This window comes from Myotis yumanensis, unplaced genomic scaffold (genome assembly GCF_028538775.1).
Source record: "Myotis yumanensis isolate MYYU_CA2020_CCGP unplaced genomic scaffold, mMyoYum1.0.hap1 SCAF_1, whole genome shotgun sequence".
Classification (NCBI taxonomy): domain Eukaryota; kingdom Metazoa; phylum Chordata; class Mammalia; order Chiroptera; family Vespertilionidae; genus Myotis; species Myotis yumanensis.
Genome location: NW_027223752.1, coordinates 48,068,997 through 48,093,493, shown reverse-complemented (window position 1 = coordinate 48,093,493; position 24,497 = coordinate 48,068,997). Strand labels below are relative to the sequence as shown.

Genomic DNA, 24,497 nt, shown 5'->3' with positions numbered 1-24,497 from the left:
GAATAAGTGATAGACCAAGAAGATTTAAATGATCAAGAAAAATCTTGTAATGCTTAATCTACTCTTTAATAGGGCAAGACATTAGTAAAAAAGTTTTAATCCCCAATGGTTAACCTATTTTTTCTTTTAAAAGGCTGCCACTAATTGGGGTAGGAGATCCAGTTATTAGAAAATGCTATTAATGTGGGTCCTGGATAAAACTAGATCAATGGGGGCATTAGTATAGGTTCTTCCTTTCCTGAGCATCTGGTCATCTGGCCCTCACAACATCCATGTGAACTGTCAAAGCAGGCATCCCTCCTCAGAATTGAGAGAGAGGCTCAGAGAAGGCCGGTGCCTTGCCCAAGGCCACACATCTTGAGGAGGAGTTACTTAGAGAAGCCAGGCCTTCTCATTGGACACATTAAAGTGCAGCAACTCACCTGCCCCAGGCTGCTCCACCCTGGTCTGACCTCTCAGGGAAATCCCTCAGCTGCTCCAAGTCAAATCCTCAACTTTACTAAGCAGAAAGCAGCCCACTGGGGCTTCAGAGGACACAAGATCAAGGGACACAGAACCTCTGCCCTCACGGAGCTTATCAGCTACACTCTAGACCAGTGGTTCTCAACCTTCTGGCCCTTTAAAACAGTTCCTCATGTAGTGACCCCCAACTATAAAATGATTTTCGTTGCTACTGCATAACTGTAATTTTGCTACTGTTATGAATTGTAATGTAAATATCTGATATGCAGGATGGTCTTGGGTGACCTCTGTGAAAGGGTCATTCGACCGCCAAAGGGGTCGAGACCCACAGGTTGAGAACCGCTGCTCTAGACTCTAGAGGGTGGGAGGATGGATGGGGACGAAAAGAAGAATATGTATTAGTAACTACAAGGTAGACTCTGGTAAGTGTTCTGAAAGAGACAAAAACAAGCTGGTAGGGGCCTCTGACCAATGGGCATATCCTACCTGGCCCAGGGGGAGGAAAACAGGGACTCTCATAACATCTGACATCTCCAAGATATTCACAGGCAGAGCTTAACGTTTTCCAAAATGGACTTATAATGCATTAAATCCACCACATTTTAGAAGAAAAGGGCCTATAAAATACTATGCATCATCATTAACTCAGAGAACTTCGTAATCCAACAATGTCTATCTAGATGACTCCTACATCCCCTACACACAAAAAAATCTAAAAATGCAAAAACAGAAACCTGGCAAATTGTTCAAAACCACTGGAGCAGTGGGGGAGGGTGAAAGGGGGTCAATTCTATGGTAATAGATGGAAACTGGACTTTTGGTGGTGAGCATGTTATAGTGCATAAAGGTAGTGAATTATAATGCTGTACACCTGGAACTTATATAATATTATTAACCAATGTTACCTCAATTAAAAAAATATTGGAACAGCTTTAATTCTTAAATTGATCTTCATTTTCCTTCTTGCAGGGGTATATAGATTCTGGACCCTCCACTTTAAACAGAAGTAAATTCCGTATCTTTCAAGAAGAGAGTTCTCTAATAGAGGCAGGTGACTGCTATTTTCCACCAAGGCTCATGAATACTGATGTGGCAGAAAAGCCCCTTAGGGCACAACCCAGACCCAAAATGTTAATAAATGCCTTCTATTGTGAAGAATCTTGCATCAGTGGGCTCACTGACTTCAGTAGCTGGAATTTTTAAGTACCATTTTTTTTTTCCTCCAAGGGAGTTTTACTATTGTATTATGTTAAAATTTAGAAATCACCACAAATATACAATGCAATTAAATCCCACGGGGTAACAAGGTCCGGAGCAGTGCACACCCTGGCTGCTACCTCCTCATTTGAATAATAATTGCTGCCATTCATTTTACAGGCATTCCTATATCTTGTATGCCTCAAAGGGCAGTTTGCAGCAATGGGAAAATTACATGACTGACTGAAAACACACATGACATTTAAACTAAATTAACAGGAAGACCAGTCAAGTCTGATATTTTCTGTCATGTGTCACCACCGCTTAATAGAAATTTGCCTCATCACTTTTGCTCCCCAAATTTCATATGAATGCTTTTTTAGCAACACAATTTGCCTTTCTGAAAAAAAGAATTTAAGCACCACATAAGAAACAAATGCTATTTTAAACCACACACACACACAAAAAAAAAACTGCCACAGGAAGTAAAATAAGGAACCTAACATTGCATAAAATCATCTCGGGCAATCTTGGAGATCAAATGCATACAGTTTCCATATGTGTGCAGGCAGTGCTTCGAACAGACCCAAGATGAGAGAGCTGGGGCCAGCATTCAACAATGTGAGCTCATGAAATAAGACAAGGGTCCATGTGACTGTCTTCACACTAAGGAGGTTTGTATCTTGTATACAAAGGGAAGCCAATGAGAGAACATTCAAAACAGTGTTAGTTGAAATGGGTATAGAAGTATGGACTCCTCAGAAGGTCAGTGTAGAGGAAAATAATGTTTCCGGCATTATGCAAAGAGAAATGACATAGAGGAACAAAGAGATGGAGTTTCATAATGAAAGACACAGTTAAAAATGTGTCCTGGATACTAAGTAAAGCATTCAAGTTATTGTAGCTTAGCTGTCATGTACTGCAGACAATGTGGAGAGAGGCAAAGGCCATTTGAAAAGGCAAGTTTTAAAAACCTAAAGCATCTGTATGAAGTTGTGCTCCAAGCAGCCCTGCCTGTGGATAGAAGTCGGTGATACGACCACCATACGAGTTTCTAGCAAATCCATTCTCTACTCTTAAGATGTCTCAGAAAATCATTGCTGGAAACTCATTATTTATCAAATACCCATTCTAGGTGTGTAAGAGAAGGAAGGAGCTATAGAGCACAGCAGTAAGCTGGGTACCTGGCTCTATGTTGGTTTTGAAATACACAGTCTAGGTCAGTGATGGCGAACCTCTGACACGCAAACTCATTTTTTTGATTGATTTTTCTTTGTTAAATGGCATTTAAATATATAAAATAAATATCAAAAATATAAGTCTTTGTTTTACTATGGTTGCAAATATCAAAAAATATCTATATGTGACACGGCACCAGAGTTAAGTTAGGGTTTTTCAAAATGCTGACACCCCGAGCTCAAAAGGTTTGCCATCACTGGTCTAGGTCAACCCTAATCACAAGCTTACAAGGAGGGCATTAAGTTTTCCCATTATACAGATAAATGACCCGAGACTCTGAATATTTAAGATAATATGCCCATATGGCTAAAATGTGGCAAGAATCACTCTATGAATCCAGGTCTGACTTCAAAGACGGTGCTCCAATAGTGTACTATCTTGATGTGGTGGGGGCAGAGGTTGAAGGGGGACAGAGAATGAGATTCATCTTTGCATATTTGGAGTCTGAAGAGACTGTGGAGACAGCAATCATACTCGGGGACTGGGAAATCTGGGTTTCCATCCTGGTGCTGCTTCAAGTGAGCTGCCTGACCTTAGACAAGTCACTGCACTTTTCCAAGTTCTGGACCCCAGGTTTCTCTGTCATACAGATGAGCATTTAAGTCTAAAAACCTGTGACGGACACTGAAGAACTTTAAGTGCCCTCATGCAGACAAGATGCTTCTCATAAAAGTGTCAGTGGGCCCTAACCGGTTTGGCTCAGTGGGTAGAGTGTCGGCCTGCAGACTGAAAGGTCCCAGGTTCGATTCCGGTCAAGGGCATGTACCTTGGTTGTGGGCACATCCCCAGTTGGGGGTGTGCAGGAGGCAGCTGATCGATGTTTCTAACTCTCTATCCTTCTCCCTTCCTCTCTGTAAAAAATCAATAAAATATATTTTAAAAAAATAAATAAAAGTGTCAGTGGGATCTTGTGGGAAACTTAGTGAGCATTCCTGGCCATACTTTCTCTGATGAAAGAGATGATCACCACTGAAATAAAGTAGGTGGAAAAGAAAAGCTATTTGGTACTTGTTTTCAACATTTGCTGAGAGCAGAAGGCCTTCCTTCCCAACGGCTCTCCCCTATGCCCTTGCTTTTGTCAGACTAAATACCTCTAAGAGACTCAAGGTTCACAGTATGCGAAACCAAAGGTAATTCTGCAATGAATTTGACAAGAAAGTGTTAATACAGAATGGAGACAAGTCTTGTAGCCCCTGACTCAGAATGTCGTTTTGTCTATAAAGGGGAATCACATGCCCTTAGGAGTTCAATTCAACCCCAGATGAGATTATTGTAAAGGAAGGGAGTGATGGAAAGATACCCAGAGTCACAAGATCAACCTAGGAATCAGAAAATACCCTTCACTATTTCAGGTTACTCTATGGTGGTTAAACAGTAAGATACAGCAAAGCTTCAGACACTGAAGAGCTGCAATGAGAAATGTTTCCACCATTCCCTCCAAGGCATTCAAGAAAGCCTCAGATCAATAACATGAAACAGGAGCGTGAACACGAGGTGGTTATAAATAGACACTACATGACCAAGCGTAATTTTGCACATGGAGAATAAATCCAAATAATCACCGCCAGAAAGTACTTCTGGGCCCTGGCCAGGTAGCTCAGTTGGTTAGAGCATCTTCCCAATACGCCAAGGTTGCGGGTTCAATCTCCAGTTAGGGCACATACAGGAAAAGCAACCAATGAGTACATAAATAAGTGGAACAATAAATCAATGTTTCTCTCTCTCTCTTCTCTCTCTCAAAATCAGGAAGTACTTCTGTATTTCTGACTTATTTTTCAAATGGTTAAAATGTGTATAAGAGAAAGAAATCTTAAAAAGCTTTTAATGAATTGGAAACAACAACAAAAAAAGCAATCCTCCATGTGAAATTAACCTTGACATTTATAAAAGAACTCCAAGCACTTTAAAATAAAAGGTGGGAAAGCTGAGCTAAATTTTATATTTGTACAAGTATCAAATTTTAATACTAAAAATTTTCAAAGTGCCTTTGATGACCAAAGTCTACATACCCATGGAACTCTCCGGAAGCAATGATGAGTTCTGCTTCCAGGTAGCTTGTTCTGAATCTAGAGGGTGCCCAGGGCATGGGCCCTTCAGTGTCCACATTCATATCAAAAGTATAGCAAGGAGACTCACCAGAACCCCAGGGGGCTGTTCTGTCTCAAGTTGGTATATTCCATAATGAAAGGAAAATGCATTTTTAAAACAGGATATAACTAAAGGCTTCAAAAAAAACCAAGGTAAATGATCATATTTATGTCCAGATTTCTAATAAAAGAGAGAGAGTCATATAGAAACACTTCATTTAAAAGACACAAAACCAGGAAGCACCTACAATGGGTATCGGAGATTTGGATGAAAACTTAGTTCAATGAACAAGAAACCTAATGAACAAAATAAATTGATGAATAAAATAGAAAGAGACATGGAAACATGGACCAGACTGACGAATCTCAGAGAGAAAGGGGGGAGGGGGAAGAGATTAACCAAAGATCTTATATGCATGTATGTATTACCTATGGACACAGACAACAGGGTGTGAAGGCCTGGGGTGGGGTGGGAACCGGATGGAGGGGGGCAACTGGGGGACATCTGTAGCACTCTCAACAATAAAAATTTAAAAAAAAGAGCTAATGTGGTTCCCTTTTTAAAACGTCTGTAGTCTTTACTCCCAGTTACTCACATTATGTGACCCGACTATAAATTCTTCCGTGTCTTGAGGAGTCCCTTGTCTTGGGGTCTCACCCACCTGACAACTGCTTGACTGTGACAAAGATATGAATGGAGCTCTTCTGATAAACTAGGAGGAAACACCTATCAGCAATGCCCTCTTTCCTTCAAATTGGTGATTCACAATCTTTCGGCTTTTCAAACACATACATGGTGAGGCAAAAGTAGGTTTACAGCTGTTCACAGGGAAAATAATACAATAACTAGTGAATAATAATACAGGAATAAACCGTGCTTCGTGTACTCACAACTGTAAACCTACTTTTGCCCCACCCTGCATAAGCACTGTGCGGGGGGAATATGGCTTCAAGTTATAAAGCAAGATCAGACAGATGAATGGAAACATAATTTGGGGGTAAATGTGCTATTAGGAAAATTCATCAAAATGGCAAGTCGATTTAAATTACTTTCCTTAACAACTGTCAAAAGAAACATTAGGCATTAAGAAAAAAAAGAACAAAGAATTATTTAAGATGGTTTTTAAAATAAAATAATAGACAAAATTCATGTTCTTAGTTGAGGAGGACAGTGCTTTTTATCTTATTTATTTTCAAGGAAAAATGACTAATTGAGCCTAATTCCAATAAAGGTAAACTTAAAGTTTTATTTTATTTTAAAATTATACTTGCTAAGATTTAAAAGATAAAATTAAAACCAGGAAACTGATCGATACTAATGCATCCAAAAGCCAATTTAATGGAAAACCGTAGTTTACAATAAACGTAAGTTGCACCCATAAGACTAGTAGAATGCCTGACATGCAGGACACATACAGCACAATACATCTCTGTTGAATTAATGAACAGATGACTATATTTAGATCTGTCATGCTTCTATTCCCTTCTCCTGTTTTATTAAACCAAACTCCTAACCCTTATAAGTTTTCTATAAATAATACCTAAAGAGAAAACATATGGCTGACATTAAAAACTTAGAATTTTACAACTTCTGACTCTACTCAATATACCCAAGAAGGTGCTAGCACATGGATTGCTTCTATGAATTCTAAGGAATTTCTCCCCCACATTTTAAAATTATAGACCATATAGTGTCTTAACAGCATATGGCCACATTTATGCGATCATCTAAGGAGAATAATTGAATTTCATAAAAAATGCAAATTGAACATCATGCATTAATTCATGGCAACCCTGCTCTCAAGACAATCACCAGGAACTCCCACATGAAATCAATATGCAGACATCTATTTAACTTTTATCACAGGCTCACTAAGTAAATATCACGCTACGGACCACTTAGGTATTCCTTATTCACAGGCAAACAGCAGACATGAAAAGCAGGCTGGTGGTGTCAGGTCGTTAACAAATCAATCGATAACTGCTCCCTTGTTCCAGTTCGCCAAATGAGGGCGAAGATGTGCAACATCTGGACAGCAAACTGCTAACCTGCTGCCGAGGGGTGATCTGTTTACAGCAGGGGCTTCCATAGTTACACTGCCTCCAACACATCTCTCAAGGAAACCTTAAGTTCTGTTATGTGTTCTTGGGCTTTAAAAAGCATTAAATGAGATCCCTTCTTTCATACTATTTCTTAGACACCGACAAGCCTGGGAACTCCAAAGCCCACAGTGGAAATGCTACTCTTATGGCTCCCCAAAGTGCCTGGGAGTGAGGCAGAACTAAAAAGCTCTTATGTTCATTACATGATGAAGAGCAAATAGTTAAATCCTCAAATCCCCCATTTCGACTGTTTTCAAAGCAAAATTTTTAGCATTTTGGGGGGGACCACATGTATTCACAAGAAACTAAAACCTCCATAGTGACCAAGAATGATCCCAGTTTTGCAAAAACTTAGTTTTGTTTTTTTCTTTAAGTCTGAGCCCTGTTAAACACCACATTCATGGTGCCAGCCCCTGAGAATATCACCCTTTGGCATTCATTTCAGGGTGGGTGTTCCTCCTGTCTGTCTCACGTTACAGAGAGCCAGTGCATCCTACAGTGTCTGAGGTCACTTACCCAACCTGTCAGCTGAGAGACAATGAAAAAGAAGCGAAGACAAGGAAGCTCAGTCACTGGAATAAAGTTGAGATCCCCAACTGCTTCCTCAATTTATACCACAATGTTAAAAACTCCTGTCTACAAAGTGATGGCAATAACAGCAGCAGAGCTGAAAAGGATTGCCCATTTTCTCCTCTCATTCATTCAAAAAAAATCAACAGCAAGGCTCAACCCAAAGCCATACACATGATGCTCTTAATTATATTTATGAGAATGGAAGGCAATATCAGGTCGTGACGGATCAAACATCCTTCCCACTAACAGCAAGAGGGGAAAAAAGATCTCCGTGACTTGATCTACAGGGAGAACATGACTATTTGTCGTCAAGCGCAGAAGTTAAAAGCAGCACACACACAGCCCTGCTGGAAGAGAGTCGTGCTGGGTTTTAAATGAGCCTGCACTGTATTTACTTACCCTCCTGTCTTATTTCCTGGGTGAAGAGTGTAATTAATACTTCACCCCAGAAACAATCCACAGAAGAGAGAGCTTTATCGGGAGTAAAATTCGTAAGGGCAATCTGCTTTCCTGTGAATGGAGCCTCCTTACCGCACCCCCATTCTCTTCCCTGGAAATCCGTCACCTCCCTGCTGTCTCAGTGGTGAAAGTGGAGTCCATACAACGATCCACGAGTAACAAGAAAAAGATGAGAAAACATCCTCTTGTTACCCTTTTTTCTCTCTTTATCTAAGATGCTCAGGGCATACCTTTCCAGGGCGCAAATCACAGCAAGCCCTCAGCTCCTGAGCAAACTGCACGGTGCCTCACGCCCACTACATTTGGTCTGTGTCTCAGGTTAAGAGCTGAGGGTGCACACAGCCAGGATGTTAGAAACAAGTTGCGATAGGTGTGGTCTGCCCCCCTCCTTCAGTGCCCCCCCCCCCCCCCGACAGAAGCCGTACCCACTTCCACCCGGTGCTCTTCCCCAGGCCTTACCCTGCCCAAGAGGTTGTCCTGAAGCAGCGTCTCTTGCAGCACCGGGGCCACCTCCTCCAAGCTCAACATGTGGCAAAGGTCGGTGAGTTCCTCCTGTCCCAGGGACCCAGTGCCCGTCGTGTCAAAACTGTCAAACAGCTCCTTGAGTCGGGCCTCATGCTGGTCCTGCTGCACCTCATCCATCCCATAGCCCACAGCGCTCACCTGTGCGGGACAGAGACAAGGTCAGGTTGTGGCAGCCCCTGGAATCCTGCCACTGCCACCCCTCGGCAACACTATCCCTATCCTCTGCCCGCCTGGTCCCCTCGTGCAGGTCAATCGGGACTTTGGTGAGAGCCAGCAGGAGAGGGAGTACTCACACCCACCAGCGAGCGCACGGGCCTCTCCGGGAACCAGCCCTGACCAGTCCCACGCACTCCCACAGGGCACACCGCAAGGTCCGGTCACCACAGGCTAACGTGACCCGAATGAGGGAGCCTTGTAGGCAGAAGGGCACCCCCTCGGGCAGGCAGCCAGTCTCTCAAACTCAAGACTGAGAGCGATTCTCTATCAGCTCATCTGGCCCAGCACCTACAGACAGTGAAAGGCCACTTCTGACACCCAGTCCTTTCAAATAAAGTAACTGTTGGTGTCAACAGACCACAGGGCCAGAGCTTCCATGCAAGTCCGCACGCTCTAGCCGACCTGTCCAGTTGCAGTCCGCTGGCTGGATGAGCTGCTGTCTAGTTTCTCCTCCTGCAGCCTAGATGCCCCCGTTGCAATGAGACCAAATGGTTGCAGCAGGAAGCACTGGATGAGCACGTCTGATACAAAACCACCTCCTTGTTTACATGGGACCAAATGCCTTTTCCAAGAGTTCCTCAAAAAGCAACTCAATTAACCATTGGAGCAATTACATGAGGTGTGACAGGAAGAGTATTCCCTGGAGCTGGCTTCAGTCCCAGGGAGGTTTCGGTAATGCTTAGTTGCCTAGAGAGCGGAGAAAACAATACTCCAACCTTTCAGACAGTGAGGTTCGAAGGAGCCACAGATCACATGAATCCTACAGGATCTCAGGGGACCTCTAGCATCTAGGCCATCGCCGCTCTGTTCACCTGGTTACTCTGCCTTGCATCTCTCTGATCCACCCCAGCCCCAGACCTTCTGTTTTCCCACTTTCCATGGGATCAGTAAAAACACGGAGTCATCTATAACCCTCACAACCATTTTTACTAAAATTATACATCATAAAATACGAGGTACATCATACTGGAAGAATGCCATCTGGTTTTTTGCTTGCACAATAGTTCATGTATAATGTGTTGGGCCTTCCAATCAAAGTCTGGCACCTGCACATCTGGAGGTACCTTCACCATGACGCAATGGAAGCCACACACAACATACACCCTTGAGACGATGACCTCAGCTCTCTGAAACAAGGCTCTCAGAACCAGCCCTGGACTATAAAAAGCAGCACCTTTAAAAAAAGGTTCCTTTATCTTGTAATATAACTTGTATTCTGATAAAAGTCACATAACATGGAATCCAGCCTACTAAAATGTTAAGTGTGCAGTAATATTGTTCACTATATGCACATTGTTGTACAGAAGATCTCTAGATCCTTTTCATCTTATGTGACAAGCTCTATACCCACAGCACAGCAACTCTCCCCTCCCCCTCCCCCTGCCCCTGCAAACACTATCCTACTTTGAAAAGCAGCACTTTTAAATAAAACCAGCCCTGGTTCAGGAAACTCTGGCTTAGAGGTGATGTTCCATGGAGCAGATCATTACAACATGGAAGTGTGTGAGTTGAGATGTTGAACACGGCCAGAATGAAAAATAAGAGAGCCTTCCCTACAAATCAACGATGCTCTAGGCCAGCGGTTCTCAACCTGTGGGTCGAGACCCTCTGGGGGTCCAACGACCCTTTCACAGGGGTCACCTAAGACCATCGGAAAACACATATATAATTACATATTGTTTTGTGATTAATCACTATGCTTTAATTATGTTCAATTTGTAACAATGAAATTGGGGGTCACCACAACATGAGGAACTGTATTAAAGGGTCGCGGCCTTAGGAAGGTTGAGAACCACTGCAGTCTAGGCTGTGTGGCTTTCTTTCCACAGACAACTGTACAAAACATAACAAGGTGAAACAGAGCCCCGATCTTCCCGATCTTCAGCAGAACCAGGTGGGCTCGGAAGATGGATGCCAGCCAGCTCTGCCCCGTAGCTCCTAGCTCAATCTTTACTGGAGCCGCTCATTAACGTGGAGTGGCGCCCTTCTGGTCCAGGCTCCTGGTATCAGAAGGTCTCTCGTAATTATCAGTCTTTCTATTACTAAGGTGCTGCTGGTTCTGGCTACCTTCCCGGAGTTGGTCTGTTGGGTTAACTAATCACCATGTAAATGTTTTCAAAAGAAGTGGAGAGTGCTATATAAACATCAAAGCAACAGAAAAGAAACACCAAGGTGTTAAGCAAAGCCACAAAAGTTGGGAATTTAGAAGAGGCGAGGCTTGGCTAATGAGATCCACTTAGAGTCTGCCAGTTAATTGTCAGCTAAGATCAGCTGAGAATCCCCAAGGTGCTCTGGGGTTTTCAGGGTTGCCATAGCTCTGGGACTCGCTCTCTGAGTGTAACTGTCCCTTGGGCTGTAATCTGACCGACTTCATAAATGCCAGACTATTCTGCTTTTGCTTGATTTTGCATATTAAAAAAAAACCCCAAAGGGAAAGAATTCTAACACTTCCTCTTTTAAGAACTATTTTTAAGGGTTGGGGACTTGTCCATCTAAACCAATGAAAGAGGGCCATAAAACTCACAATGTACTGAGGAGTCCAGATCTGATGCATGGCTTTGAATTTGATAGACTATCATGCCCTGCTCTTTGGGAGGTCACTGGATTTTTGCTAGATAAAACTTCTTTCATTTTACAGTACCTTTCTTTCTTTTTTGTTTGTTTGTTTGTTTGTTATCTCTGTATTTCATCTCTCTCCTTCCCAAGACACCATGCTTAAGAGAACATTCTTTTGACTTAAGGGGGAAAACAGCCCTACTCCTGCAGAACAAAGGATCGTATGTAAGGAAACATCCAAAAGATTTTACATATGGTGACAAGTTGTCAGTACTCTTCTGGCACCGAATGAATGTTTACTGGTTGATATTATTCCCCAACTGTTCATCAGTAATTTCATGTGCAAGAATTTTGTTCTCCCCACTTGCCAGAAATTTCTTTAAGGGGAAGGTCCACAGCTTCTGTTTCTTTTATAGTGTCCCCCAAACGCACAGTACAGTGTGGTCCTCACACCAGGACACAGTGTAAACACGGACTGGCTGGGTATATGGAGATTTCTTGAGTGGAAGCTTAACCTGAATGAGAGCTACAGAAATAAATGAGCACACAAAGAGTTTGAAATGCCGATTTCTTCCGCAAACACACCTCTACTCCTCCACCCCCCACCCCAATCCAACCCCTTTTCAAAGGCATCTTTAGTCCCAGATGTAGCCAACAGAAGTAGAAAGCCAGCACCCACTGCCAGACTGTATCACACAGAGCCGCCCGCCTGAAGTTTGGCTCAAGGAGTAAGTGAGCCAGTGGATTCTCGCACTCGAGCTGCATTTGTTGGTGATGGAATGTGGCTTTGGGGGACAGTCTGTCTAAAATATCTTCCCTGGTCCCTTCCCTGGTCCCCTCGTTTATAGAATGGGAAGGATAATACCCATCTGGAAGGGGTGTCCTGAGGGTTAAATATGGTAAGCAATTGAGAGTAGCAAATCCCACTGAGAAAACCACCAAGAAAATACCTGTGACTTACAAAGAAGGGGTTCAACTGAAGAGAGGTAACTCACACAGGCCCATCAGCCACAGATCTGCCTTCATAGACGCAGAGCAGGAGCTGTGGATGCCAGAGTCCAGAGAGCAAGAATGGGCAGGGTACATGTGATGTATATTAAAATGCTACATTACTAAACAATAATGGTAGCAGGTAATGTTCCTGTTGCCTCAATAGTTAAAGGCAGATTGTTGATAAACTTCATGTGAAGCAAAAGCAAAAAGGCTGAAATATAGTTGGGAGTTCAGCAGAAACAACTTTTTAAAAAATTCCTGAGCATTTACTGTAAGTCTGGCCTATGCAGAGTGCTTTACCTATATGATCTCATTGAATCTCCCTAATACTTTAGATCAGCGGTTCTCAACCTGTGGGTCGCGACCCCTTTGGCAGTCGAACGACCCTTTCACAGGGGTCGCCTAAGACCATCCTGCATATCAGATATTTACATTACGATTCATAACAGTAGCAACATTACAGTTATGAAGTAGCAATGAAAATAATTTTATGGTTGGGTCACAACATGAGGAATTGTATTTAAAGGGCCAGAAGGTTGAGAACCACTGCTTTAAACAGATTTCACCTTCCCACTTAAGATGCAGAAATTGGGGGATGGCAAAAGTACAGAACCTGTCTAAGAATTCAACACTAACATGGGCGGGGGGGGGGGCGGGGGGGGCGGGGGCAGGACTGGAACCCTGGTCTGACTCTAAACTCTACTGCCTCTCCAACCGACATGTAATAACTCATGAATGGGGCCACTGCAATGATATCATTGACAAGTCACTTACCTCTGCCTTTATGTGTTAACCAGCCAAACTGAACCAGGTACTAGAAACCACCGTGGAACACCTGATGGCCACAGACTCCTCCAGGTTGGAATGGGGAATGGTGGGTTCCTGCCTCCCTAGCACCCTCGAGCCATTTATTGAATAATTATAGCCTCCCAGGCATTAGGGATACACAGAAAAAGCAATCTCTTTTTACTAAAGCAGCTTTGGGATTTAGCGCCAGGAAGACATAAATTTGTATGTAAAAAGGATCATGAAGAATCCCATCTCTTCCATAATGGGCAAAGTCCAGGGATTGAGAGCTGTTAAATTAATTCCCCCAAACACTTAAATATGTCTAATCTGTGCAAACTCAGTGCTTCCCAGAGTCAAAGCCTAACTGACACCCACCAACGAGGGAATCTTACCAAGAGATGAAGAGGGTTGGGTCTGGAGTCATAAATCTTTTTCCAAATGGCAAAGTACATTTCCAGTTTTAAAAGGCCTGCCACCAACCTGGGCCTCCCTTCAACCATCTACCTTCCCGACTGAATTGTCAGAAGCCTTTACCACTCCTGTGGAGTAAAAGGGCGGTGTGGGCAATATTTTCAAGTTCTAGCTGGGGACGGCTAAATAAGAGGCAGATGCACAGAGCCATTAATCACAACATTTACCACCCATAATGAGAACTATTCAGAGCATTTTCCTTCCAAATAACTCAAAACAAGGCTGCCAAAATGCGCAGACCCTGACAGGGATGTCCATTTCAGAGCTGTGTTATTGTGCTCTACTCGGCAACCGTGGCTGATGAAATCACAGTGCCAAGTGGGGCTGGAAGGGACCTAGGTGTGGATGCAGGTGGAATGATGAAGTCCCATCATCAGGCCAGCATGAAGTGGGTGCGTGAACTTGTGAACTTTCCAGCATCCAAGATACAGAAAGGAGCTTGTAAGAATGGCACCCCGGCCAAAGGGGACGTCTGTTCTGGGCCAGAAGGAGTGAAAGGGGGACAAAGCCTGGCAAGGGAAGGCCAAGTAATAAATGAGCACAATGCCAGAGCCCCTAGCCCAGGCCTTTTATTTCCCCTCCAGATGGTCCAGCAGCTGAACAGCTACGAGGAATGTCTGCATGTCCCTCTTGGCTCAGCCGCTTTCACTGGGTATTACTATAATAGATGCTTTGGGTCTGTGATCAGACATAGCTGTTGGGGGCCCACAGACCCGACAGTGACCACCAAGTGACTAATTTAGTTACTTTATAACGAGAACGATAAACAAGCTTTCACCCTTTGGCAAATCAGAGCCTCACAATGCCAACGATCAAATGAAAACATTTCCTTTTCTTCTCTCTTTTCTGCACTTTAATTTGCTGCAAAGATTTCCAGTCTTACTCTTTTGGACTAATTTCAGTATAAAATGAAATAGGGACGAGATTAAATTTAAGTTTAGCAAAAGCTTAATAGAAAAGGCAATTGTCCCCATTGACGTAGTTATATGGAATATTTCTGCCCAAAACTGCTGCTCACACTGATTACTGTGAGATAGTCTCCTCTCTGCTCAGATAGCACCTCATTTCTAGCTGGATACCAACAGCACAAAGAGTATCACCAAGAATAAAATCATCGTATAAAAATATAACACAAAAGCTTGAATGCCACCACACAGGAAAAAAAAAAAAAAAGCCAGATTAAGTTAGAAAGAATAACCACCTTCACTAACTACACTATAAAATTTAATTTTGCTAAGGGTATCCTACTAGTATTTATTCTAAAACATAAGTAAACTTAGTATTTTACTATCCTGAATGATGTAGCAAAGCCAAGCTTTTGTTAACTCTAATAGCAAGGTGGATTACCCAATCAATTGTTCTCTCAGGATAGCTGGAGGAATCGAATCATGAGCCTAGCACACTGTAGGGTCCATAACCTGTAATCAGCTACCGAGTAAGACTACAGAATCAAAAAACTGCGGCCTGTTTGTCACTTTCTTAAAAGAGACTGCTGGTAACAACTTCCACTTCTTGAGCCATATTAACTCACATGGATGTAAAATGCCTGCAGGTGTGAGAACAGTTCGTTGGGGTCAACGTGAAGAGCTTCACTTTTTACATCTATAAACAATAGGTTTTCTCAACTTTGTTTTTTTTAAGTGAGCATTAGGACAGAAATACTTTGTAATTTTCCCATCCAAAAGATGGAATAAATGGTTAATTTCTGCTGTAAGTGGCAATACAGAAACATCCTCCTAATTTCAAAGTTGCTCATTTGCATATACCCATCATCTGTTTTAAATTCTATTTTATTTGTAATTGGGATAAAATATCTCTTTTGCAAGCTTCAGTATGTCTCTTCACAAGCCCCTGCCCAACAAATGTACATTCAATAGCCAGAATTCAAACCACATAATTTACTGGCCTACAAATGAACTGGCATCTACAAAAAATAAACCTCCTGAAAAGACTTCAGGCTGTTTGAATGCCTCAAAAACGCTCTGGTTAAACTTGCCAACCCTTTACCAAGGTTAGCCTGATAAAAATGTATTTTCATTATCACCATAAAGTGGAAGCATCAAGATGGCTGAAATGTTAGTTTAGAAAGCCATTTGCAGTGACATTTAAAACAATTTATTTGAACAACACTTAACATATGATAAGAATATTGCCTATTAAGTTAAGATGGGCTGTTCAGAATTCATTGGAGCCCCTTTCTCCCCCTCTGTGACAGTTAATATCTTCTGGTATTAAGGATCATCACATACTTAAAAAGGAGGTGGGGGCGGGGGGGTTGGGCGGGGGGGAGAGACAAGTGGAAGAGACCAAGAAAAAAAGACACCCGTGCCATTGTGAGTAAGTGCCTATTAAAAAGACTGAGCCGTGACATTTTAATGCAAAGCCGGTGCCGGTGATGGCTTCCTTCCCGTTGTCCCCTGGAAAGCCTTTTCCTGCCTTTGCCCCATGTTTGACCCATCTGGAACATCCATAAGTCCTACCCTTTACCTATGCCCGGCTCAGCATACTTTCCTCTAACCCAGTGGTTCTCAACCTTCCTAATGTCGCGACCCTTTAATACAGTTCTTCATGTTGTGGTGACCCCCAACCATAAAATTATTTTCATTACTACTTCATAACTGTAATTTTGCTACTGTTATGAATCATAATGTAAATATCTGATATGCAGGATGTATTTTCATTGTTACAAATTGAACATAATTAAAGCATAGTGATTAATCACAAAAACAATATGTAATTATATATGTGTTTTCCGATGGCCTTAGGTGACCCCTGTGAAAGGGTCGTTTGACCCCCAAAGGGGTCACGACCCACAGGTTGAGAACCGCTGTAGTCTAAACAATCGCCAGAGAATGGGTGAAAGTAAAAAAATCTGCCAAGAAACTCCCCAGCAGTTCCCCTGACCTCCCTAAGGACACTGACAACAGCTGAGGAGACCATCGGAAACTAATTTTGCAGTCAGCCTGTAAGGTACTTTTACACACAGGCGGGGAATTTTCACAGCCCCCTCCACGCCAAACAAGATCTGCCAATATTCTGGGTCAGCCACCAATGTGCTAGCCACTAGAGAAGATCAAGATGAAATTAAGCTGACACTGAAACAACAACAACAAACAAACCCCAAACAAAACATTTCCCTGCAGAATGCTAAGCCTCGGGAAAGAAGTAGACATACACATTTATTTTGACCTTAGAGGGTCTCAGGAGCTTAGCCCATGTGCCACAGTGGACTTCATTAGGATGCTTACCCTATCAGCTACCACCTCACTCACAAAACACAACCATGCCATCTGATTTCATTCCATAAATTCAGGAGTTGAGTTGTATGGCAAGCCCATCTCGGGAAATCCTCAACACCAGGAGAGGATCTGCTCCCGTGAAGTAAAGACAGCAGAAGATCTCCTAATAGCTTAGCTGTCTAGACACCGGGTACATGGAAGAACCATCTTTCCAGCCTCCATTTAACTGGCAGGGTTGGGGCTAGGAAATCGCCTCTTCCTATCTCTATCGCTTCCAACTTCACAGAAAGAGCTCTCAGCAGGCAACTGTTCCCACCAGCTTTGTCCTTTTGTCAGGGACCGGTTTGGTGGCTGCAGAAGCCCAGCTCCCGGACCCTGGACGCTGCTCCCGCAAAACTCCACACTTGATACTGCTGCTCTGGCGAGCAAGGCTTTCAGGCAACAAAGTATCATTTTGTTCTTTTCCCTTTCTTAGTGGTAATTGCCCTGGGAAAGTCTTTCTATATATATCGATCCCACACTCCTGGGAAAAATCACACTTTAAGGGTAGCTCTCCGAAACTCAAGACAGCACAGGTAACACCTCGGGCTTCTCCCGACAGGGCTCCCTTCAGTGGCTCAACCACAGGGCTGCCTGGGTGGCACACGGCAGCAGAACAAACCACCCTTTCTGCTCCCTCCGGGACTCAGGTCCACTCCTGGACCAACACATAGTAGCCGCTTTCAGCTGGCGGCTGCGGGATGGGGCACCGCGGTGGAGGAGGTGCCCAGACCCGCTGCGCCGCCGGGCGGGCGCGGAGGCCAGGTGCCTGGCAACCTGCGATGGAGATGCGTCCCCAACCCGCCTGCCCATCGCCGCCCCAAGAAACCTCAGACACCCCATTGTATTGCCAGACCGCACGCTCCCAGCCCACGGCGTCCTCGCCTACCTTCTGTCGGCCTCTCCGTCGCGCCCGCACAGCCGGCCGCCCGCCTCCGGTGCCCTGCAAAGCCAAGGCGGGCGCTTTGTTAGGGCGCAAGAAGCGGGACAATGCTTCGCAGGCGGCGCTGAGGTCCGGGACCGGCGTCCTTCAAAAGGACGCGACCGGGAACCCGCGCGACCGTCATTTCCATATGTAAGGACCCAGCTTTCACAAAAGTGCGGCTCCCGGGGGCTGCGGCGCGCGCCGTCCCCACCCCCGGGCCGCCCCCGCCCGCGCCTCCACCACCGGCCCCTCCTCCCGCCTCCGAAGCCGCCCCCTCCCCGCGGGCCCCGGGAGCGTCCCGGCAGGGCTGGTCTCCAGGCCACTCGCTTCCTCGCGGCTGCTCCCTGCACCCGGCCCGCGGGGACAGCTCCCGCCCTGGCCCCGGGCCCCGGAGGGGAAGCCCCAGGCTGTCCCGGTGCCTGGTGCGCCCGGGGCGCGCAGGGCCCCCCCGACGGCGCGGGGGCAGCGCGAGGCCTCCGAGCACCCCCAGGCCGCAGGCGGGGGTCCCGGAAGCGGGCTCCTCGCTTACCGCGTTCGGGGCTCAGGCGCCGGTGGCCGCCGCGGGGACCATGGCCGCGGGTGCACTCAGGCTCTCACGCGCCAGCAGCGGCAGCGGGACGGCCGCGCCCAGCGCGCTCGGCTCCCGGCTCGGCCGCGGCCACCCGGAGCTTTGGGCGCCGGTAGGAAGGGCCGGGCGAGCGCTGGGAGGAGCCGGGGCGGTGCTGGCCCGGGCGCGGCTCCTCCTCCTCGACCCGCGCTGCTGGGGTGGCGGAGGGAGGAGCGCCTAGCGCCTGCGGGGTCTGTCTCCCCTACCTGGACCCGGACTGCCCCCCGCCCACCCCGGTCCCAACTGCTTGGGTCGACGGAACCCCGAGGAGCCCGGTCTGGTCTTGGCAGCCGCGTGACGCTGGGGGGCGGGGGCGGTCGCTCGGAGATTTGAACTTGGAGTGGCCTGAGCTCAAGGGGGTGCAGACGGAGGAGACCAGAGCCCCGAGGGCGCCGCGGGACAGCGACTGGCGCGTCCACCGCTCGACCCCTTGGCCGCTCGCCTCCTTGGCCTTGCAAACGCGCCCTCACTCCCCCCGCTGCGCCCCGACTCCGCGGCCACTTCTGGGTGTGGAGGAAAGGCCCGCCTCCAGCCAGCGGTACTTCTGGGTGAGGATTTAGGCGCCTCTTGCCCTCGGGCAGCCCTGGGTTGTCAGCCCGGGAGCGCCCGCTGGCCGTTCTGGGAGGAAAGGTCCAGGGCGGGGAAGAGCACCCTTTACAGCGAGTGCCACTCTCCGACCAGATCTAGACTGGCTCCCGCACCTGGCCCCCGCGCTCTCACAGACTCCACCTACCCCGATTTCCGTCACTAACCACATGGACGGCGACTCCTTGGAGTTGGTTGTTTTCCCGCCAACATTGCTCCGTATTTACCACTTCCTCCCTCATTCTATTTCCCTGCACCCGCCCCCAAGTCTCCCCCATCCCTACACTTCTGATCTGGATGCAAACAAATTCCAAGGCCAGGCCTAGATCGATGGCCGCTGTGGGCTGGGGCAATCCCCAAGGCTCTCTCTTTGAGCTGCAAGGTTAAAAGTGTTGCCCTTGAAGAAGGAAGCTGATTTACTAACCCACAAGTCTGGTTGTTTCATCAAGAAACTGGAGACAGCCTCCTTGCTACAGAGAGAACTAGAGACAGACAGGAAGGAAACTAGCATTTGAGAATCCAGTGTGCTGGAAACGCAACAGAAATGCCCTTCCCTAATCCTTGCCCCACCTTCAGGAGGCAGACATTATTATACCCATTTTGCAGCTGAGAAAACTGAGATGGTAAGGACCTTGCTCAGCATCACACAACTAGCACTTGGCAGAGCTGGGATTCAAAAGCAGATCACACATATGATAAAATTGCATGGAACTAAGAACACAAACAAACCAGTGCATGTAAAACTGGCGATATTTGAATAAGGCCTAGGGCCTAGGATTGCATTAATGTCAATTGCCCGGTGATAGTGTACTAGTTATGCAAGATGCTATCATTGAGGAAAGTGGGTAAAGGGTATATAAGGAATCTCTATATCATTTCTTACAACTTAATGTGAATCTACAGTTACTTCAAAGTAGAAAGTTAAAAAAATAAATAAAGCAGATCAGTCTTATATTAGAACCCAAGCTCTCTTCGTTCAACACAGTATGCCTGGAGAATAAGAGGAGAGGTTCATGTTCCGTGTACTTTATGCATGGTCGTTCAGTAATAATTATACAACACAATACACACTGTTAAGTAAATAGCTAACTTATTACCAGAATACTTACATAGGTGTCATTCTATATCTAATCTAATAAAAGAGAAACACGCAAATTGACCATATCCCCACTACACCCACAAGTCACGCTCACCAGCCAATCAGAAGCAAATATGCAAGTTAAACCAACTAAGATGGCGGTGGCTACAGAGCTGGAGTGAGCAGGAGACTTGGGTTGCGAGCTGCGCTCAAGGTTACAAAGTTTCAATTATAGAAGATAAATAAATCCCAGATACCTGCTTCCAGCCTGCTGCCGTGGCCAGCCTGCAAACAGCTCTCAGCCCCTCACCTAGGCATCCCAGCGGGGACCCCCACCCTGAAGGGGCTGTGGGCAGCCTGAAAACGGCCCTCAGCCCCTCACCCAGGCTGGCCACACCCTCATGGGGTGAGGGTCCCCGCTGGGGGGCTTGGCCAGCCTGCAAACAGCCATCAGCCCCTCACCCAGGCTGGCCAGGCACCCCAGTGGGGACCCCCACCCTGAAGGGGGTGTGGCCAGCCTGAAAACGGCCATCAGCCCTCACCCAGGCTGGCCAGGCACCCCAGCAGGACCCCCATCCTGATCCGGGACACCTTTCAGGGCAAACCAGCCGGCCCCCACCTGTGCACCAGGCCTCTATCCTATACAATAAAAGAGTAATTTGCAAATTGACCCTAACAGCAGAATGAGTTGGAATGACTGTTCACTATGACACACACTGACCACCAGGAGGCAGATGCTCAATGCAGGAGATGCCCCCTGGTGGTCAGTGCACTCCCACAGGGGGAGCTCTGCTCAGCCACAAGCCAGGTGATGGCTGCCAGCACAGCGGTGATGGCGAGAGCCTCTCCTACCTCAGCAGCGCTAAGGATGTCCAACTGCAGCTTAGGCCTGCTCCTCGCTGGCAAGTGGACATCCCCCGAGGGCTCCCGGGCTGCCAGAGGGATGTCTGACTGCCAGCTTAGGCCCACTCCCCCCAGGGAGTGGGCCTAAGCCGGCAGGTGGACATCCCCTGAGGGGTACCAGACTGCGAGAGGGCACAGGCCGGGCTGAGGGACCCCCCCTGAGTGCACAAATTTTTGTGCACCGGGCCTCTAGTATGAGAATAATGTTCACTGTAGACTAAAACAGCCTATATAAAGGCTTAGAAGGTAAGAATAAAGAGATGTTTTTGTTGTTTTGCCTAATCTCTGCCATGGGAGCCTCATTCTACTGGTTTTCTCTCCAAACTTCTCTTGTTAACCTGCCAGAATTCTTAAGGATGAAACTGCTCATTAGCTTATAGCAGGGGTCCTCAAACTTTTTAAACAGGGGGCCAGTTCACTGTCCCTCAGACCGTTGGAGGGCCAGACTATAGTTTAAAAAAAAAAACTATGAACAAATTCCTATGCACACTGCACATATTTTATTTTGAAGTAAAAAAACAAAACGGGAACAATTACAATATTTGTATTTGCATGTGGCCCGCGGGCCATAGTTTGAGGACCCCTGGCTTATAGCATAGTGATTCTAGGGGGCCAGAGATGTTGGAATGGGTATTTACTCTCTGTGGAGGAAGATTAGAATTGGCGAGGGTTATATAATTTGAAAAACAGAAAATGTTCTTTCCTTTTTAAAATATTTTTTAAAAAATATTTTTATTGATTTCAGAAAGGAAGGGAGAGGGAGAGAGAGACAGAAACATCAATAATAAGAGAGAACCATTGCTTGGCCTCCTCCTGCACATCCCACACTGGGGATCCAGCCTGCAACCTGGGCATGTGCCCTGATTGGGAATCAAACCTTGACCTCCTGGTTCATAGATCGATGCTCAACCACTGAGCCAACCCAGCCAGGCAAGCTATTCTTTCTTGAGAGTAGTGATGGCATGGTGTTAGTGCTGAGGCTAGGAACTGGAAATTACATTTAACAACCTCCAGCCTCCCTACAAAAGTAGAGGAAGTAGCATGGTTACTCCATGGTGTAGTTTAGCAAGAGCAATTCTACTAAGGTAGATAACCTAACACAATGTTCCTGTAATTTAGGTTGCACAGGAGGAAAGGTTAGTCTTAGTCCACTCGAGTCACTGGAAGAAAATGGACTTATCTTAGAACCTATCACTTGAGCTTTCCTCTCTGTTAAAACAAAAATGAAAAGGACAGCAGAAATAGTAGCCAAGCTCCAATTCTGCATTATATGCAACACTAGAGGCCCAGTACACAAAAATTCATGCAAGAGTAGGTCTTTCTTCCCCAGGCTGCCGGCACCGGCTTCCCTCCAGCACCCAGTATCTGGGCTTCCCTCGGGCCACCCGCAGGCATCGGAGACCCGGGCTGGTTTCCCTCCACCCTGGCTTCATCTGAAAGACGTCCGGACTAATTAGCATATTACCTTTTTATTTTTTTTACGGAGAGGAAGGGAGAGGGATAGAGAGCCAGGAACATCGATGAGAGAGAAACATCGATCAGCTGCTTCCTGCACACCCCCACTAAGGATGTGCCCGCAACCAAGGTACATGCTCCTGACCGGAATCGAACCTGGGACCCTCCAGTCCGAAGGCTGATGCTCTATCCACTGAGCCAAACCGGTCAGGGCAGCATATTACCCTTTTATTTTTATAGATTAGGAAAAATTGAAAAAGAAATGTAAACATTTACCCTGTGTTAACACCCTTTCCAAACTACACTTCACTGTTAGCTGTTGCAGTTTGTCTGTCTCTGATACTGACTCTCAGTTTACAAAGAGCCTTATTCTGGGACCTAGGATCCTTCAAGCATTTTTAGATGACAGTCTTGAGTGACTTTCTGCTACATATTGAACTGGCTTTCTTGTTAACTAAAAAGTAATTCAAGGAAGAGAAAGTTATTCTTCCTTTCTTCCTGAAAGTAACTTTGTGATGATTAGTTTAGAGTCAGGAGAACAATAATTGAATTTAAAAAAGAGAGAGACAAAGCAAATTTAGGCTTTGTAAATTTCCTGGGATCTACAGAGTTAGTTTTTGTTTTCTTTTTTTTTCTGGTCAGGGAAAGCCTATAGCTCTAACCAAACTGAGTCTAATTTTCCCCAAGGGCTTTCATTAGGAATTAGGATTCTTGCTTCATTTTCCCTCAGAAAATACATGAAGGAAGAGGAAGTGGATTTGGCAGAATCTAATTTTTTTTTTCAAGTAAGCATTGAGCACCTACTCTGAGCCTGCTACTATCCTGGAACTCATGAGATATTCAAAAGAGAGATCAACCTTGCCCCTGAGGAATGTATCGTTCTCCCTTGGTGTGGAAACTCGGGACTTGGTTGGAAAGTCTGTAAGGAGGATTATCCGAAAGGTCGGGGGCCTCCAGGGGGACCTTGCTGAAGGCGGCAGCCCCTGCCTTGACTTTTCCAAACAAGTCCGTTCCCCCGGGTGTTTTGCTAGAATCTCTATGTTTAGTCTTTAAAGACCCCACCGTGTAGAAGCATATACTTTCTCAAGGATACTTACCTTCTGATTGTATCTAGAGGTTAATTTGAGTTCAAGCTGTTGTTACAATAAAAAGCCAACGAGGCAGGCGAACAGGACTGCTTTTACTTCTAAAGTAAAACAGCCCTTAGCCTCTCTTTGGCAGAAACCCGTGTTGGAGTAATCTGTGCATCGGTCGCTCAGGGTCTGCTGGTCAGCCCCGGCACCTTGGGGAAGCAAAAATATGCACACACAAGGGAGTAAGAGAAGAATGTGAGGTGGCATTGGATTCCAATCAGGCCCTCCAGTTGGGGGACACACATACCACATGGCAGAGAAGAAAGGAGTGATTTCCCTTTAAACATGGCTTCTGGCAGGTCATTCAGACCACAGCTTTTCATAGCAGATCCTAAATCTCCTTCCCAACACTCACGGCCCTGCTGGTCCATGCAAATGTATATATTCTCGGTGTCCCCAAACTACCCTCCTCCACTCTGCTCCCAAGTGAGGCTGAGTCTTCCCGCTGCTGCCCTTCCTACCCAGGTCATCAGCCCTGAGGCATATTTGATGCCTTATCTCTGTCCACTGTTCTTTACTTGACCCAGCAACTCATGCACACCAGGAAGTGGTTATTAAATATGTGGTTTCAGAACTCATGGGTTGAGCATTTAGGTGCTTTCCAAATACGTAGCACTCACATGGAGAAGAGATGCTGCACACGTGTGTGTGGGGATGGGGGTGGCTGGTCATCATTTGGGAACTATCCTTTTCCATGGCATCTGGATGTGTTCTGCTATTCTAAAGACTGCAGTGCCTGAAGATAGACAACGTAGCTTCATGCGAAGTAGAAGGAAATGAAATTCTAGTTTAAGAAACATCGGTGTTTCTTCCCCTCACACTCTCTTAGTAAACTCTTAGCCAACTTGACATGAAATCTTCAC

At 45.9% G+C, this 24,497-nt stretch overlaps 1 protein-coding gene across 8 annotated transcripts in view; it reads right to left on the bottom strand.

Annotated features, from left to right (window-relative positions):
• NIN (ninein) overlaps positions 1 to 18,539 on the bottom strand; it is a 103,775-nt gene extending 85,236 nt beyond the window's left edge. For all 8 annotated transcript variants that reach the window (XM_070419895.1, XM_070419887.1, XM_070419904.1 and 5 more), the window contains exons 1-3: positions 18,403 to 18,539; positions 17,838 to 17,891; positions 8,580 to 8,783 (exon numbers count right to left, since the gene is read on the bottom strand). In XM_070419895.1, the coding sequence (XP_070275996.1) occupies positions 8,580 to 8,762 (183 nt within the window). In that variant the 5' untranslated portion in view covers positions 8,763 to 8,783; positions 17,838 to 17,891; positions 18,403 to 18,539. The remainder of the gene's footprint in view (positions 1 to 8,579; positions 8,784 to 17,837; positions 17,892 to 18,402) is intronic.
• Between the last annotated feature and the right edge of the window lie 5,958 nt (positions 18,540 to 24,497).